Source organism: Aspergillus welwitschiae, assembly GCF_003344945.1.
Source record: "Aspergillus welwitschiae strain CBS 139.54b unplaced genomic scaffold BDQ94scaffold_25, whole genome shotgun sequence".
In the NCBI taxonomy this organism is placed as follows: Eukaryota; Fungi; Ascomycota; class Eurotiomycetes; order Eurotiales; family Aspergillaceae; genus Aspergillus; species Aspergillus welwitschiae.
Window position 1 is genome coordinate 382,862 of NW_020798719.1, and position 16,833 is coordinate 399,694.

General features: G+C 54.1%; 4 protein-coding genes across 4 annotated transcripts; 3 read left to right on the forward strand and 1 right to left on the reverse strand.

Moving 5' to 3' along the window:
* Positions 1–80: 80 nt before the first annotated feature.
* On the forward strand, positions 81–8,241 carry BDQ94DRAFT_180635 (uncharacterized protein; the record flags this gene model as incomplete). The annotated part of the gene is made up of 9 exons (XM_026773672.1): positions 81–420; positions 487–755; positions 843–2,079; positions 2,140–3,269; positions 3,323–4,930; positions 4,996–5,057; positions 5,112–6,930; positions 6,996–7,316; positions 7,375–8,241. The coding sequence occupies 9 exons, from the start codon at positions 81–83 to the stop codon at positions 8,239–8,241; spliced, it is 7,653 nt and encodes a 2,550-aa protein (XP_026624268.1).
* A 998-nt stretch (positions 8,242–9,239) lies between these two features.
* Positions 9,240–12,538, forward strand: BDQ94DRAFT_172345 (nitric oxide synthase; the record flags this gene model as incomplete). The annotated part of the gene is made up of 4 exons (XM_026771937.1): positions 9,240–9,795; positions 9,857–9,933; positions 10,006–10,319; positions 10,372–12,538. The coding sequence occupies 4 exons, from the start codon at positions 9,240–9,242 to the stop codon at positions 12,536–12,538; spliced, it is 3,114 nt and encodes a 1,037-aa protein (XP_026624269.1).
* A 1,568-nt stretch (positions 12,539–14,106) lies between these two features.
* BDQ94DRAFT_147713 (uncharacterized protein) lies at positions 14,107–14,845 on the forward strand. Its single transcript, XM_026767065.1, has one exon. The coding sequence runs from the start codon at positions 14,297–14,299 to the stop codon at positions 14,627–14,629; it is 333 nt and encodes a 110-aa protein (XP_026624270.1). The 5' UTR covers positions 14,107–14,296; the 3' UTR covers positions 14,630–14,845.
* Positions 14,846–16,129: 1,284 nt separating this feature from the next.
* Positions 16,130–16,803, reverse strand: BDQ94DRAFT_147715 (uncharacterized protein). The gene is made up of 2 exons (XM_026767066.1): positions 16,455–16,803; positions 16,130–16,394 (listed from the first exon to the last, which is right to left on the reverse strand). Exons 1-2 carry the CDS (start codon positions 16,728–16,730, stop codon positions 16,299–16,301), a joined length of 372 nt encoding a protein of 123 aa, XP_026624271.1. The 5' UTR covers positions 16,731–16,803; the 3' UTR covers positions 16,130–16,298.
* Between the last annotated feature and the right edge of the window lie 30 nt (positions 16,804–16,833).

The following is a 16,833-nucleotide window of genomic DNA, read 5'->3' on the forward strand; positions in this document are numbered from 1 at the left end:
TTCGTTGCACAGCACCTTACGGAGACCCCTCTGCCTCTTATACCCTCAGAGTCGAATTTCTAAAAAGTCGTCCACACATCATGTCGTCCGCTCCGATCCCCCAATCCGAGCCTCTGGCTATTATAGGCCTTGCATGCAAGTACGCCAATGGGATTGACTCCCCAGAGGCCCTTTACGAGCAGGTCATGGCTGCCAGATGCATGCATGGCGCGATGCCGTCCAACCGTATGGACGCCTCCTTCTACTATCATCCTGCGTCTGAGGCAACCGGCACCAGTTACTCGAGGGGTGGCTATTACCTGAACTGTGATCTGAATGCGTTTGATTCCCCTTTTTTCCAGCTGTCGGAGATCGACGTCATGGCTATGGATCCGCAGCAAAAGATGCTTTTGGAGAACGTGTATCACGCCCTCGAGAATGGTATGTTCCACTTAGAGCATTGGCACTACCAAAGCTCATGGTCCGACTGATGTATCCTTAATATAGCTGGTATTCCGTTGAAGAATGCGATATCATCACCCACATCTGTCTTCGTCGGATGTTCCAACAATGACCACCTCGCGCTAGCCAACTCTGACCTTCTACTGTCCCTTAAGGGCAAAGGCACCGGAACAAGCCCGTCCATCCTGGCAAACCGCGTCAGCTGGTTCTATGACTTCCAAGGGACCAGCCAAACAATCGATACAGCCTGCTCAAGTAGTTTGGTTGCCTTTCATCAGGGCTGTATGGACGTTCGTGCCGGGAAGTCAGCCATGGTCTGAAAGCCTCACCCACCAGCAAAATATATTATTTCTCCATTGGTCATGCAACCTCTGAAGACCCTATGCTAACCTACGGACTAGTCAATCATTAGCGGTATTAATCTCATCGAGCACCCCGGGCCGACGCTGTACCTTTCCAGCCTTGGGGTCCTCTCTCCAGATGGCAAAAGTATGAGTTTCGATGCCCGCGCCAACGGCTACGGGCGAGGCGAAGGCGTCGGGACCGTCATCGTTAAACCCCTTCAAGCCGCCCTTCGCGATGGCAATCGCATCCGGGCTATTGTTCGCAGTACGGGCTCAAACCAAGACGGTCGGACTCCCGGAATTACCGTGCCTAACCCCTCGGCCCAAGAACGGCTCATCCACGATGTCTATCGAGTGGCGGACCTGGATCCGAGACGCACTGGGTACGTGGAAGCTCACGGTACGGGTACGCAGGTGGGCGATCCCCTGGAAGTGCAGGCTATTTTAGCTGCATTAGGTGTTGCCCGCGATTCGCCCCTCTATGTTGGATCGGTGAAATCCGTGCTGGGACACTTGGAAGGTGGCGCAGGACTGGCAGGGCTGATCTCAGCCACACTGGCTGTAGAGTCGAAGATGATACCCCCAGTGGCAGGCTTGCAGAGCTTGAACCCCAAGATTCCTCAACGCGATGACCTGAAATTTGCAAGAGAGGCAACCCCTTGGCCGCGACAGGATGTCAGGCGAGCTTCCATCAACTCGTTCGGATTTGGCGGCACAAATGCACATGCTGTGGTGGAGGACGTGGAGGGGTTCTTCGCGGATCTTTTTGGTCAGTATATCCCTGGAGCATTGCCCGCGCCTGAACTCGATACTAGCTTGGAAACCACCCCAATGCTGTCAAAGCCTCTTATGTCTGGCAATGCTTCCAATCAGTCCGTCCAGCCCTGGTCAACGAGCCGGCTTTTCGTGATATCGGCTTTTGATGAAGCGGGAATCCAGCGGAATACAACTGCATTGGCAGAGTATCTAGATTCCAAGAGCACTACAGCGGATACAGATGGAGAGAATCGGTTGCTCAACAATCTGTGCCACACGTTGAATGAGAAGCGCACCCGGTTCGACTGGCGCAGCTACCATGTGGCAGACAGCATCGCCAGTCTCCGCGAGTCCTTGCAGCATTCGCGGGCTATCCGCCAGTCATCTGCTCCCAAGCCCATCCGGTTTGTCTTCACCGGACAGGGAGCTAATTGGGCAGGCATGGCGTGTGACATGATGAAATATCCGCTTTTCCGGCGGAGAATACAGGAGGCCGCAGCGTACTTGAGGGAGCTGGGCAGTGGCTGGGATTTATTTGGTAAGTCTACTCAGATTTCTTTGTGAGGCGTGAGGGCAACGACGACTGATCGCAAGTCAGAACGGATGACCTCTAAAGCAGGGGAGTTGGATGAGCCCACCTTCGCGCAGTCCTCCTGTGTTGCCGTGCAAGTCGCTCTGGTGGACCTTCTTGCCAGCTGGAAAGTCGTGCCTGAAACGGTGGTGGGACATTCTTCGGGCGAAATAGCTGCGGCATATTGCGCAGGACATATCTCCCGGCAGGCAGCATGGAAAGTAGCCTTCTGTCGAGGCAAAGTGTGTGCTCGACGAACAGACGGGCAGGGTCGCATGCTCGCAGCTGCCATGCCAGTCCATCAACTGGAGCGAGTGGTGGCCCGCGTCAACAAGGGTCAACCGACATCTGTCAAGATTGGATGTTACAATAGCCCGAGAAATCTGACCCTGACAGGTCGATATGATGATATCCTCCGGCTCAAGCTGGAGCTTGATGATGTTGGCGCCCTGAATCGCATGCTTCCCGTCAAAGTCGCCTATCATTCAGATTACATGCAAGACGCTGCACCAGAGTACTTGAGCTTACTGGGTGAAATCTTGGATGGGGGTGATACCATTCATAAGGATGCCTCCATCCAGATGATCTCGTCGGTGACGGGACAGCCAGTGCCCGCTGGAGACGTTCAGCAGGCTTCGTACTGGGTAAAAAACCTCGTCTCCCCAGTTCGGTTTTGCACTGCCCTTCTGGCATCCATGGAGTTTCCTGGAACGACAGGCAAACGAGAGGATACACTCATCGAAATTGGCCCACACTCAACGCTGCGGAGTGCAATCAAGGAATCATTCGCCGAAGTGCCCGAATACCAGTCCGTTCAGTACGGCAGTCTGCTAAAACGTTACGAGACGAACGGATCTACAATCTTGCACACGCTTGGAATGATGTTCTGCTCCGGTCATGAGATCAGTTTGGCCGCCATCAACGACCGTCGCGTTGGAACGCGGAAGATTCCCATGTTACTGACGGGCCTGCCTGGCTATGCGTTTGATCACTCCAGATCAGTGCATGGGACTTCGCGTCGGATTGAGCAGGTCAAGTTTCCGACATACAACCGACATGAGTTGCTTGGGGTACCGGTCGAAGACAGCAACCCCTATGAGCAACGATGGCGGAATGTCCTCAGGCCAGATGATCTGCCATGGCTACGCATGAACCGAGTGAGGATTCCCAGTTTACTAACGTATTGAGCCCCTAATACTGACTCAACCAGATGAAAGGGCAAATCCATTTCCCGGGGGTGGCATATATATTGATGGCTACCGAGGCTCTGCAACAACGTGTCGCACGGACGATGACCATCCCCAGGGTAAGGATAGCGAATATGTCGATCCTGGCTCCTTTACAGGTGCCGGATAGCCCTTCTGGCGTGGAGATACAGGTCTCTATCTACCCAACGAATGTGCGCGCCAACGGGGCGACCGATTGGGCAACGTTCCGGATCATCTCCTATGACACTGCGGAGAAGGCCTGGGTTGAGCACTGTGTTGGTTCGGTTCGAGCTGAAACCGGACCACCTGATCTATGTGTGAACACTGCGCTGCGAAAGCAGTGCGCCGAGCCAGTGGACATCGCGCAGATGTATCACGGCTTTACAGCGGCTGGCATGGACTTTGGGGAAAACCTGAGGAATATCCAGGCCATGAAGGTGTCGCCCGACCGCACAGCCTGCACAGCGACCATCGCAGCCCCTAGCATAGCTCCCCAGGCCCACGATCAGTACGCCTTACATCCTTGCTCCTTTGAAAGCATTCTACACGCCCTACTTTACCTATGCGAGGCTTCACAGAGCCCCATGGTGACCAACTACATCGAAGAGGTGGTGATCGTTAACCCCAATGACACGGGAGCCCGTGAATTCGAGTCATTTGCAAGAAGGCAGCGTACGTCAGCAACGACGTGGACGTGCGATGTGAGTATCACCACAAACGTCGGGGACCAAGACATTCAAATCAAAGGCCTCGATCTGGTGCAGCTACCTGCGAACAACGATGATGCGGTGGATGCGGAGTCGTTCTACACCGTCAAGTGGAGACCAGATGTCAAGCTCCTCGCCTCTGCAGACGCGCTGCACAACTCTGCCCCGGTAGACGCGGCACAGCACTTGCCCACGTTTGATGAGCACGAGGGATACCAGCTAGCCTCGGCGATATTCCTACTGGAGGCAAAAGAGTATGTAACCCGAACGGGGCTGCCACCACTCCCAACTCATCACCAGGCTTTCATGGACTGGATGGAAGAGGAATACCAATCCATCAACAATGGCACGACTCCCTTACTTGACAAGTCCCTGCTGGATGGCATCCGGGCCAACCAAGATCGCCGAAAATCTCTGCTCGATCGAGTAGCGCGGCAGAGTGCCCGAGGAGAGCTGCTGGTGCGCGTGGGCACCCGCATGATAGATATCTTGGAGCAGAAGATTGACTGTCTGGAAGTCATGTTCGGCCCAGACAATCTCATGGAGCGGACGTATGAAGAGGGCCTTCCAGGACAAATTGCTCCCGCGGTGGCCGGGTACCTGCATTGTCTGGCCCACGCCCAGACCGGCATTAGAATCCTGGAAGTCGGTGCTGGCACAGGCAGTGCAACCAAGGTCATGCTCGATAGTTTGAGGCCGACCGAGGCACAAGATGGCGGGGGGTTGGTGTCCTCTGTCTCGTCCTACGACTTCACCGACATCTCCGCCGCATTCTTCGAGAAAGCCCGCGCGCGATTCCACGACTGGGCAGATATCCTGCGTCCCAAACTGTTGAACATCGAGCAGGATCCCGCCGCACAGGGCTTCGAACTGGGCTCATACGATCTCGTGATTGCTACGCATGTATGTTGTTCCTCCCCCTGCACCCTTGCCAACAACCTGATGAGTAGGACTGAAGTGAGGACCAGGTCCTTCATGCCACTGCCGACCTGAATGTCAGCTTAAAGAACATCCGAGCATTACTGAAAGAGTAAGGCCGCCCCTTTCCCCAGGGACAGGCGTTTCATCATTGACTTGACCACAGGGGCGGTGACCTTATCGTGATAGAAAACATCCAACCCAAGTTCATGTGCTCCCAACTGCCTTTCGGCCTCTTGCCCGGCTGGTGGCGCAGCGTGGAGCCTTACCGGAAGACCAATCCCCTCATCCTTAAGGAGCACTGGACCGAGGAGCTACAGAATGCCGGTCTGCGGCCCAGACTAATTATCAATGATACCGACGATGGGATCAACGAAATGTCAGCTTTTGTGGCTTCGCCCATGCCGAAGGTTCTAGATGGATGCCAACCGTGCAGTATCATCTACTCATCTACCTATCCGGGACAACAACAGCTCGCATTGGAAGTTGCTGACCGGCTGCCGCGATCCTGTACTGCTGCCGTGGTCGACCTTGCAGATATCTCCCTCGACCATTCAGACACAATTGGTATCGTACTGGTTGGGTGCCAGGGCCTTGATCTATCGGAGCTGACCTCGAGCGAGTACAACAGGGTTAAGTTTATCCTCACGTCGTTTCAGAAGCTACTGTGGGTCACGTGTGATCCAACTGACGTCCCCAAATCTGCGCTGGCAACTGGGCTCGTTCGAAGTACGCGATGGGAGCGGGAGCATGATAATGTTAATATCATATTGCTGTCAGTATCGCTATCGCGGCCTACTCCGTTGACCATCTCCTCCGAGATTGTTCGTCTTTGCGAAAACGCGTTCATCTCCTGCGAGCGAGTGCCGCCGAACTCGGAATATCGCATCGAGGGGAGCAACGGTGTCCTGCTCACCAACCGCTTGTTTCCAGCGGCGGGAATTAACGAGTGTATCGGTTTGGGCTCGCGACCCCGGTCTCGACAGGTACCTCTCGGTACGGTCGACCACCCCATCAAGCTGACTTCTATCGGATCTCAGCAACCAAACGGATTTCACTTCGTCGAAGACCCGCAGGCGCACGAACCTCTGGACCCTGACGAGGTGAAAATTCGGATCCATGCCGCCGGGCTGGATGCGGAGGACGCAGACCAACTGAGCCGAGTCATTCCCGGTCATGGTTTCGGTGCACAGGGATCAGGGACCGTGGTGGAGATCGGCCATGGGGTGCAGGGAATCCAGGTCGGTGATCAAGTGATGGCTCTGCGTACGGGACCAAGTTGTGCCCTACAAACCTTCTTCCGCACCCATTCAGCCACTGTGGCCAAGATCCCCGATGGGATTCGACTGTCGGATGCAGCGGCACTACCCCTGCCATGGGTGACGGCGTACCATAGCCTGGTGACCGTGGCTCGTTTGCACTCGCAAGAGAAGGTCCTGATCCATCCCGCGATCGGTGCCACTGGTCAGGCTGCCGTGCAAGTGGCCGGTATGCTCGGAGCCAGAGTCTACGCGACAGTGGAGACTGATGCACAGCGGCAGACACTGGCGGAGTACGGGGTAGAGGAGAGCCACATCCTTGACAGTGCTTCTGTTGAGAAGCAGTTCGGCACGCAGACGAGCACACAGGGTGTAGATGTGTTGCTCAACCTCCGCCGCGATGGCCTAGAATTTCTACACCTGTCATGCCTCTCGCCGTTGGGTCGTCTAGTGGATATTTCAGGTTCACGGGCCTTCCCCTCGCAAGTCAACTCGCCGAGCAACCAGTCCTACTATAGAGTGAACATGCGGGAACTGTCACAGTTGAAACCAGAATCCATTCGACAAACTCTACGCACTGTCGCCCAACTCCTCGCCAGTCCCACCATTCGGCCTGTCACCCCTTTCCGAGTCGGATACTCGCAACTCCAAAGGGTCCTGTCCGAGATTCGACGAGGGAGCCGGGGCCCCTGGGTCATCCAGCCACTCCCCAATGACCCCATTCCAGTAAGCTCTGTCCCCCATGCCCCATGATTCCAGCCAGTTCGCTTCGTTAACCAGAAGATCGCTAGGTGGCACTGAAGCCACTGGGCAGTCACCAATTCGACCCCAGTGCGTCATACCTTCTCATTGGAGGGTTTGGGGGCCTCGGACGGAGTGTAGCTCGGTGGATGCATCGCCGGGGCGCAAAGCACTTCATTTTCTTCTCGCGGTCTGGAGCCAGCAGTGCGGCGGCTCGGGAGTTGTGTGCCGATCTGCGGGCCGCGGGATGCGCAGTGTCCGACATGATTTGTGATACTACCGATGCACAGGCCGTTGCAAAAGCTATGGCGCAGTGTGAGGCGTCCATGCCTCCCATTCGGGGCTGTCTCCAGGCATCCATGGTTCTTGAGGTAGGTGCATTGTTCGAATAAGCTACTGTGCGGGATGCGGTTCTAACGTGGACCGCAGGATTCGATGCTTTCCAATATGGACCACACTCGCTTCCTGGGGGCTATCACACCCAAGGTGCAGGGCACCATCAATGTGGCCTCTGCCCTGGCCCCCATCAAGTCCAATCTGGATTTCTTTGTCATGCTGTCTTCCTCGGCGGGGATCGTTGGCAACCGCGGCCAGGCCAACTATGCGGCCGCCAACACCTTTCTGGATGCCTTTGCGGGTCAACTAGTGACCCAGGGCTACCCGGCCACCTCTGTCAGTCTGGGCAGCGTGCTGAGTGTGGGTTGGGTGGCGGAGAATCAGCATAAGCTCCGCATCGCGTTCGCCTTCGGGGCCCTTTCGGAAGACCTTCTACTCTCTATCCTGGAATATCATATGGACCCTGCCTGGGGGGCGGCGCAGAGCACCCAGACCTGCCACACGGTGGTCGGAGTACGATCCGCGCGGGACTTTCAACGCCAGTCCATCCCTCTGCCCGGATTCATGGCCCATCCGTTATTCTCCCCGCTTCTGGCCATTGCAGGCAGGTCCCAAACGGCCGAACAAGCGGCCGAGGCTCCGGTTTCGCAAGGGTTACGCGAGGCATCATCCATGGAAGCGGCGGTAGAGGTCGTGACGCGAGCCATCGTCCACAAGCTGGCGCGCATTATGGCTCTGTCGGTGCAGGAGATTGATCCCCAGCGGTCGCTGGGCTCGTACGGGGTGGATTCCCTGGTGACGGTGGACTTGAAGGCCTGGTTCCAACGGGAAGTGGGGGTGTCCATAGGATCGGGGGAGCTGTTGGGGGAGAGGGCCATGACCCAGTTGGCCCAGCAGGCGGCAGACGCGTCGCAATTCTTGCCGGCGGAGCTCCGGGGGAAAACTAAGAAAAAAGACTGATATACATGTTTAAGAGCACGCCACGAAAGACAAGCCGGGAAAGATTGAGGTATCCAGGCATCTATTGTCAACAATCGGAGGAAAAGGCGGCCCGAGGATCAGGTGACTTGTACCGAGGCAGGAACGTGGCACTAGCCCCAAATAGGCAAGGTAGCAGCGACCTTCCTTTCAGGGATAAACAGAATGTTGAGCAGAATGATAGCCTGTCCAAATGATTCTCAATTCCATCCCAAGATACACCTCCCCTGTTAGGATGATTGCGAGATGGGCAATAACTACTAAGTACTCCTAAAGACCACTCGTCGATGGTTAAGGCTTTACCCTCCCCGCCATGCTTATCTCTGTGATCAGGCCATTATGGGCCTCCTTATAGGGGGACCTAGACTAGGACCATCTAAGCGCCATAGACATCTCGCTTAGTGGAGATCCAACGACCAGACACAATCGACTAGCCGCAAACATGTGATGTCTCCGCAATGGGGCCCAGAGTCCAGGCAACCAGACTTGATTATCCTTGCTGGTCCGGTGGTGTTCTTCGATTCTGGCTACCCTACGATCGGAGTCCAGTTAACTACAGAGTACATTTATCTTACGAAATGCGCAGCAGAGTGAAAAATGCCAGAATGGTGATCTCAAAGCAGCCCAGAAACATTGACCAACAGGGGACTGCAGAAAGAATTAAGACTGGCACACGACCTCCACCATTGGCCTGTAATACAACGGTGGATCGACCAACACACCGACGATTCGCCTTAACACAGCTTAGACCAAGCCTCTTTTCCCAAAGGGTAGACTATAGTATACTACCATAATTGTGGATCACGATCCATCTGTGGCACATCTTTGCCGCACTTTGGACCGCTCAGATGCCACCTGTCCGTATATTCCCGTTTCCATAAGAGGTCCATATTCCTGGGCAGTGAAGTGGGCGAGAGACTTGCCCTCAAGCCTTGAAATAAGCTTTCTGTTCATGTTCGAGCTGTCCTGCGTAGAAGGACATGCCTTGTACGGAGATCAGTCAAACCAGAGGGGCCACGCCGTCCACACGTTGCCCCTTCGAGGAATATGAACGGATCCTCGAGAAGAACCCCATCTTGGCCCCGACTGGCTGTACAGACAAATTCTGCCAAGCTGGACGTCTCATCCACAGCGATGAGCCAAAAGTCGGGGAGAATCGTCCCCTTGAAGTGGTGCAGAATGAAGCGGTGGCATTTCTCTGGCAGTTGTGGCAGGATGGCGTGTACACTGAGGATTGTTACCTAGAAAGGCGCACACAAGTCCTGGACGAAATCGCTCGGTCGGCGAAGAAAACGATCGTCTGGGAGCAGGAGTCCAAGCGAGTGGACACCACCTCGATCTGGACACAGAGCCCCGAAGAACTTCGCTATGGACTGCGACTGGCCTGGAGGAACTCGCGCAAGTGCATCATGCGCTCGCGGTATCAAGAGCTGGAACTGTGTGACCTGCGACATATTCATACCAGCGTCGGAATGGCCACAGCACTACTTGAGGAAGTCACTAAAGCCTTCAACCATGGCCAGATTAAGCCGACAGGTAGGATCAATTCAGTATAATTGCCACTGTATCGTATGGTGGTCTGAAACGTCTTCTCCAGTGTTTGTCTTTCCGCCGAAGTCTGTGGATGGCAGTGGTCCGATGTTTTGGAACAAACAGGTGCTGAACTTCGCTGGTGTACGTTCTCCTTCCCTTTCTCCCCTGGCGATGCCTATTAGTGCTGATGTGACCGTATTCCGCAACCCGCAGTACGAGCTCGAGGATGGCTCTATCCTGGGTGACCCGAGTAATGTCAAGCTGACCCAAGACATCATTGACCTGGGCTGGACGCCGCCACGGGCCAAGACCCGATGGGATCTTCTACCAATTGTTGCCATGGCCGAAAACGATGCACCGGCTCTTGTGGAGGTGCCAGACGACCTCCGTCGGTTGATCGAGATCCAACATCCGGACTACCCCGGTTTCAATGAATTAGGCCTTAGGTGGTACCAATTCCCAGCTTTGAGTCGATTGGGTTTTGATATAGGTGGAGTTCAGTATACGGCAACGCCATTTATCGGATGGTACTATCCTTCTCTTCATGATCGGTTTATGACTATGGCTGACCCTGACAAGGTACATGGATGCGGAGATCGGAGTGCGTAACCTGGCCGACACGTTCCGCTTCGACGCCCTGCCCGAGGTGGTCAAAGCCATTGGGTTTGACATCGACGCCTATCGTGCAAAGTCGGAGTACGCGGAAGTTCAAGAACTGGAGGATCTGCCGGACTATGAGCAGCTGCGGTGGCAGAGCCGCGCCCAGGCCGAGCTAAATTACGCCGTGCGTTGGTCCTTCCTGCAACAGGGTGTTACTTGTGTGGGAACGTTGGCTGCGTCCGCGGACTGGTGTCAGTTTGACGATGAACATGCCGCGAAGAAGGGCTACCGACTAAACTCGGATCCCTACTGGCTGTCACCGCCACAGGGATCGATTGTGCCTGTGTGGCATCGGGGTGGTGCCCCGAACTACCAGCCGAAGCCTATGATCTGTCGGAATCGCTATGATCCCGTTAACTCGTGGCAGCGTAGGAAGGGTTCCACGGATGCGGATCCAATCCTTCTGATAAGGAAAGGGAATGAATGGGTCACCAAACCTCTGACTGGTTTCCTCGCTGATATCCCAAGCCGAAAGAGGCGTAAGCTGACCGAGTCTCAAAGGAAAGAGAAGCCCTCCACGGTGCATATCTACTACTGCAGCCAGGGTACCACAGCACGGACTCTAGCTGAAAGAATACATCGGCGAGTGAAGCGCAGTGCCAGAGGACTTCAGGTGACATTTGGTTCTTTGAACGCCTTGGACTTGACTCAGATCGAAGCATCCGATATCATCCTTCTAGTTGCGTCTACCACTGGCAGTGGTGCATTTCCTGCCAATGGAGCTGACTTTGCGAAGGCGATGGGACATTTTTGCGAGTCCCTCAAGACCGACTTCTCGCGTGTCCGACTGTCTGTCTTTGGTGTTGGGGATAGCGCCTATCCCAACTTCAATGCTGCAGCAATCACCGCGTACAACCTTTTTCACCAGCTCAACGTCTTGCCCATAGCTGGTGGATTGATTAAGGCCGATGTGGCATCTGAGACGCTGCCGTTGCGCATGTTCAATTATTGGTCGGACGCGGTGGAGTCCGCGTTAGCCGGAGGGAAAGGCGAGTTGAGCAGCGATCCCGAAGAATCGTTTGTGTCACACGCTGAGATGCTGCGCAACTTCGGCCGGGCTACGATCATCTCTAAAACATGCAGCGACGCAGATGATTGCTTAATCACCCTGACACTTGACGGCATCGAGTGTGCCGACATGGCCCACCTGAGGCTGCTCCCCACGAATTCCGCATCTCATGTCGCTCGAGCCATCACTGCCCTGGGAATCTCAGATCCACAGCTTCTCATGCCGTTCTCTAGCGGGGCACTCCAGCAGTGCAGCTATGGCATCTTCTTCACCAGGTTCGTCGATCTGGAGGATAGAGGTAAACTACCCAGCTGGGCAATCGAGTCGAACAATAACAGTGGGCGCGAGAAAGAAAGTATCCTTGAAAGACTGGAGCAATTGTCAGTCAGTCTACAGCCATCACAGTTGTCTCTTGAGCTCCGTCATAAGATCTGCTTTGGTAGCCCACTCCTTCGCCCCCGAGCCTTTTCCGTGGCATCATCCGCGCGGTACATCGGCGAGAAGAAGGTGGAGCTCTTGATTAAGCCACACCGGCGAGGCCGATTCAGCGACATCTACCTCTCCACCCTTCAGCCTGGCGGATCAGTCGAATATGCCATCGTTCCTGCATCCCCTGCATCTTTTCTTCCCGCTGTCCAAAAGCCCCTCGTCGTCATCAGCACTGGCTCTGGATTTGCACCAGTCCGCAGTCTACTTCAGCAGCGCATTCAGATTGCACGAGAATGGAGAGAAGAGCGTAGCACGAAACATCCGTTTCATACTTCTCCCATCAGCCTTTTCGCAGGGTTTCGGCTAGTGGATGAGAGCATCATTCACGCAGCAGTCGACCTGGCGGAGAGGTATCGTCTGTTGGATCTGGCCTGTCTCGTTCCTAGTAACCCCGAAAAGAAACGAGTTCAAGGCTATCTGCTGGACAAACGTGACACAATCCGGGCGAAGTTGGTGGAACAGGAAGGATATGTCTATGTTTGTGGGAGTGCCGCTATGACTGAAGGGGTGCGAGCCAACCTCAGCGAGATTCTCGCGGGAGAGGTGAAGCAGATCATGGGAGAACGATACGTGGAGGAAGTGTTTTGAGGGGGCGAAACACTAACTTCCGCTGGAATAAACAGTGCTCACATCAAACAAACTCCTCCATCATAATGCTCCCCTTCATCCAGGCGCCAATGTCAAGGCGTAGAACCACCTGCACTCTCAGGATTGTCACCATCATTATATCCTCTCTTGGCTCTGCACAAAACTCCCGGTGCAAAGTCACAGTATATACCGTACGTGAAATGAGTCGAGACGTCATACCGTTTGCATGCGAGGTAATTTTGCCAAGTAACCGATATCCGCATAGGAGCAAACGCATACCGACCGACTGGAAACCAAATATCCCAGCAAAACATTGAAAAAAGTGACACCATGCTCCTCGCATGGGTTTTGTATTGTGCTATACTGATTGGTGTACGCCAACCGGGATGTGTACCGAAAAGGTCCGGAGATATACACATGGCTGCCAAAGGCTCTGGGAACTCATAAGTACTTATGCAATGCCCAGAAAGGCTAGACACGAACATTAAATGCTCCTCTGTGGAGATGGAGGGACTGAAGCCCTCGGTTCACATGTGTGCAGAACACACGGTGAGACCCGGCAGAGTTAAGACCTGAGAATAGAGAACTCTGGGAACGAGAAGCATAGAGAATGAGAATCGTTTTCTTCCAAGTCGTGGGATGCCTGCATACTTCAATGCGGGTTATGTCACTGCGTGACCGGGGACTGAAGGTAGCTCTCGGGAGAAATATATAATTACTACTAGTACTGTTACGACCTTCTGGTCATTTGGGTGACAGTTTCACTACTAGTAGAAATTTGACATCTCGTCCTGGCATGAGAGACAGTTGTCGAGCCAGAAAACGTTTGCCACTACTGATCGTTACATCTTTGAGGTCCAATACGAGGATATATGCTTATTCAATGATAGAAACCTAACCTGCACAAGCAACTTTTAGTTATGCTCCATGCCAGTGCTTACATAACGCCATGTCCCAGCTCCCAATCACGTGATGACCAAGGCCGCCAAGGCAGCATCTCACGTCAGCCAGCCTCCAGGGGTGATGAGTGAGTTATAACTCATCTTTCACTGATCGCGCCTAGAGGGACAGTCGCCTCTCTCTTTATCATCCGCTACCACCGATTCCTCTCTCAGTTTATATACTTCTTATACATACATCTACTAATGTGACGTAGACATCCATCTATTCAGCTGGGAAGATTCTGAACACTGGAGCCCCTGAAAGGGTCGTCGGGTGTGCCCTAGTGGCTTGGCTTGGCTTCATTTTCCCTCTTCGCACGGCCCCCAAAACCCACTGACCCCTCGGGTGTGGCAGAAGCAGCATCAGAGAGTGCAAGGGATTGGCCCATTTGGCAGACTGACATTCCTGGCCCCCCCGCCCACAGCCAACCGGCTGCCTCACCGATGTCACCCTCGTCCCTCCGGCCTCTTCAGATTGAACTCGCGAGGTTCTCCCTCATGCCTACCTGGGATGGCGTGCTCGCGCGTGTCCTTGATAGTCTGCCAATCGTCCGGGCTTGAAACTTCTCTGGCTCTTCAAAGGGATCTTGGCCCCCACCAGCCTCGGCACGGCCCCCGTTCAATCAGCTTTAGTGTGAGCCTGGCGCGCTGACCAGCGACGGTCATTTCCCCAGATGAAAAACTCCCGTCGTCTCGCCTATTCTCCTTTCACTCTGTTGTTGAAATGTGAGATGGCACAGCTATTGCTGCTGCTGCCGGCCTGAAACCAAATCCCACCTTGCTTTGAGAGAGAAAAGTTTCGGGGGTGTTCGTCAGCATGTGGCTCTACCATCTGCTGCTGATCGCCCTTCTGGAACGGCTGGTGGCCGGCACCACCTGCTACTTCCCTGAGGGCAACGTGGCCGAGGATTACACGCCTTGCTCGGACAATGGCGTCTCGTTCTGCTGCAACAAGGACTCAATTTGCCTCAGCAATGGCCTCTGCACCTCCATGCATCAACCGTATGTTCTCGGCCGCGGCGCCTGTACCTCCCAAAGTTGGAACGATACCTCGGTCTGCGACGATGTCTGTCACGGAAGTACGTGGGATCCCTCGCTCCTCTTATATTTGGCTTCAACTTCTTCTACTGTTCTTCTTCAATGCGACTGACCAAATGTCGCAAAATAACAGTCACCACCGCGTGGAGCAGCGCCTGCTCCCTAATCCTCTACGGCACCGTGAACGGAGTCAAGTTGTACTGCCCCAACTCAATTATTTCCAACGGAACCGACTCCCTCGGATGCGCCAATGGTGTCTCACCCATTTCAGTGGGCACTGGCAAGCCCATTGCCGGCAAAGCCTATCTGGCCAGCTACTCCCTCCTCCCTACTGCTAGCACCGCCACCAGCACGGCGACCGCCACTTCCACCACCGAACCCGATACTTCCTCCCCCTCCACCTCCACCACAGCCGATGAAAGCTGCAGCAGCTCGACCGCGGCTAATAGCAACCAAGTCAGCCGGGCGACCGTGACTGCCGTTGGGGCCGGGGTCGGCGTCCCGCTTGGGCTGCTGGCGTTGGCATCGCTGGGCTATGGCTTCAATGAGAGAAGAAAGCGACTGCAACTCCAGAATGCTTCACCAAACATGTACCAGATGCCGGCGGCCTCATCAACCTCCTACCGATCGAGAAATGTGGGCGCGAAGGAGCTGTCGGGTCATATACCGCTCCATGAGCTGGACACGTGATTGCGCATGAGCCCGTGCATATAATTGTTCGACAAGCGTTTGGTGAAAAGGGATGACAGAAAGGGAGAGTGGCATACACAATCTTGGTGACGTTTTGAGGTCACAGCAACTATATGGATGATGTTGCATGTATCTCCGTTACCCCAACAATTGATGTCGGACCGCTGGCTTAGACCTGCTGAACCTGTACTTGCTGAACCTGTACTTTTGGGGACTCAGCAAGAACGAACCGTAAAGATAATAATACTAATACACTTCCTCCAAGCAGTTCATGTACAGGACTAAAACCCTAATAGCCTTGAATGGATCCGCTAAAACTCCATACCGTAAGAAGGCTGCGACCCGGAGTGAACGGGGTCGAGATAATGAGACACTTTTACAGCCGATGTGCACCGCTTATCCTCCCTCAAAGGCGTCTCTGACCGTAAACAGAACCCATTTAGCAGTCGAGTAGATTATGCCGCCAGAACAACTCTGACACAAGGAGAGAAACCCGCGATAAGTAGTGCCAACAGAACTAGCATATGACTCCTAATGTAGGGTGAATCGGAGAAGCCCTGATGGAACCAAACAGGAATCATCTGGTCATGCTGACTGGGAAAAGACGTACCCGCGACCAAGGAAGTATATTAATTTCCCTTCAGCGGCTGGAGGTCTACGGTTCCAGGATGTTAAACCATTGATTCCTGAGTTCCTGAAGATCCTACCGCAGGTCCACCGAAAATGGTCGACGAAGTCCCAGCCATACCCATGACGCATAACCTTATCCGACATCGAAATATGTGACTCAACCTTGCTTGAGCATGACACGCAAATGTCTACAGCAGCCATGCCCTCCACCCCATGCGCAATTTTTAGGTTTGATGATTCGGCATACTCAGCGCCAAGTACATGATACTTCGAAACAAGAACACTCAAATGCATCTGTCGGAGCCGAATAAGCTATGTGCGTGACCCGACCCAGAGATCAGGTTTATGATGCCGCCCCAAATCCGTGGCAGACACATTTATGGGGATAAACTAGGTATGGATCCACAGTGAGAAAAGGAAACCTTTCGAACGAAACATGCTGTTCACGCAGGAAGGCATTATCATTTGGCCGGCTTGCAGTATCCGCATATATTGTGGTTACAGATGGCACACCTTGGCTGGTTAACCCAGAACTTCGGACCGTCACCACACTGGCACTGTGAAATCGGTGAGCATTCGTCAAATCATCAGAACGATATGCATCGAAGTTAACCTACACAGAAATATAAAGTGGGGAATGCATGGTACGGTGCGAGATTGTCATGAACGCCCACAACCTGCTCAATCGACCTTAGAGCCGAGCTGGCTAAGGGGAGGTGTCGTATGGATGGCCGTTTACAGAGCTTAAACAGATTCATATTACCTCCCGATCTCGAAATCAAAATCCAGGGCGTTGCATCGGACTCGTGCTGCTCTGGTGAATGTCGATGATCTATCACCCCCTCGTTGTCTGGGAGAAGATCGAGGGAGATATCATGAAGTATGGGAGTCATGTTATAGAATTATGAAACGGCAAGATCGCCTAGAACTAGCGACAGACAGACGCCTTGATTCCTCGCATGTAGGAGGTCATAGACTAGCTGGCGGGGCAAGGAT

What these genes read in the sequence shown, in the direction of transcription:
- BDQ94DRAFT_147713 (XM_026767065.1), top strand. Translation starts at nt 14,297, where the DNA reads ATGTGGCTCTACCATCTGCTGCTGATCGCCCTTCTGGAACGGCTGGTG.
- BDQ94DRAFT_147715 (XM_026767066.1), bottom strand. Translation starts at nt 16,730, where the DNA reads ATGACTCCCATACTTCATGATATCTCCCTCGATCTTCTCCCAGACAAC. An exon ending in TCCCCACTTTATATTTCTGT is followed by an intron (nt 16,395 to 16,454) that starts GTAGGTTAACTT and finishes CCGATTTCACAG; the next exon opens with TGCCAGTGTGGTGACGGTCC.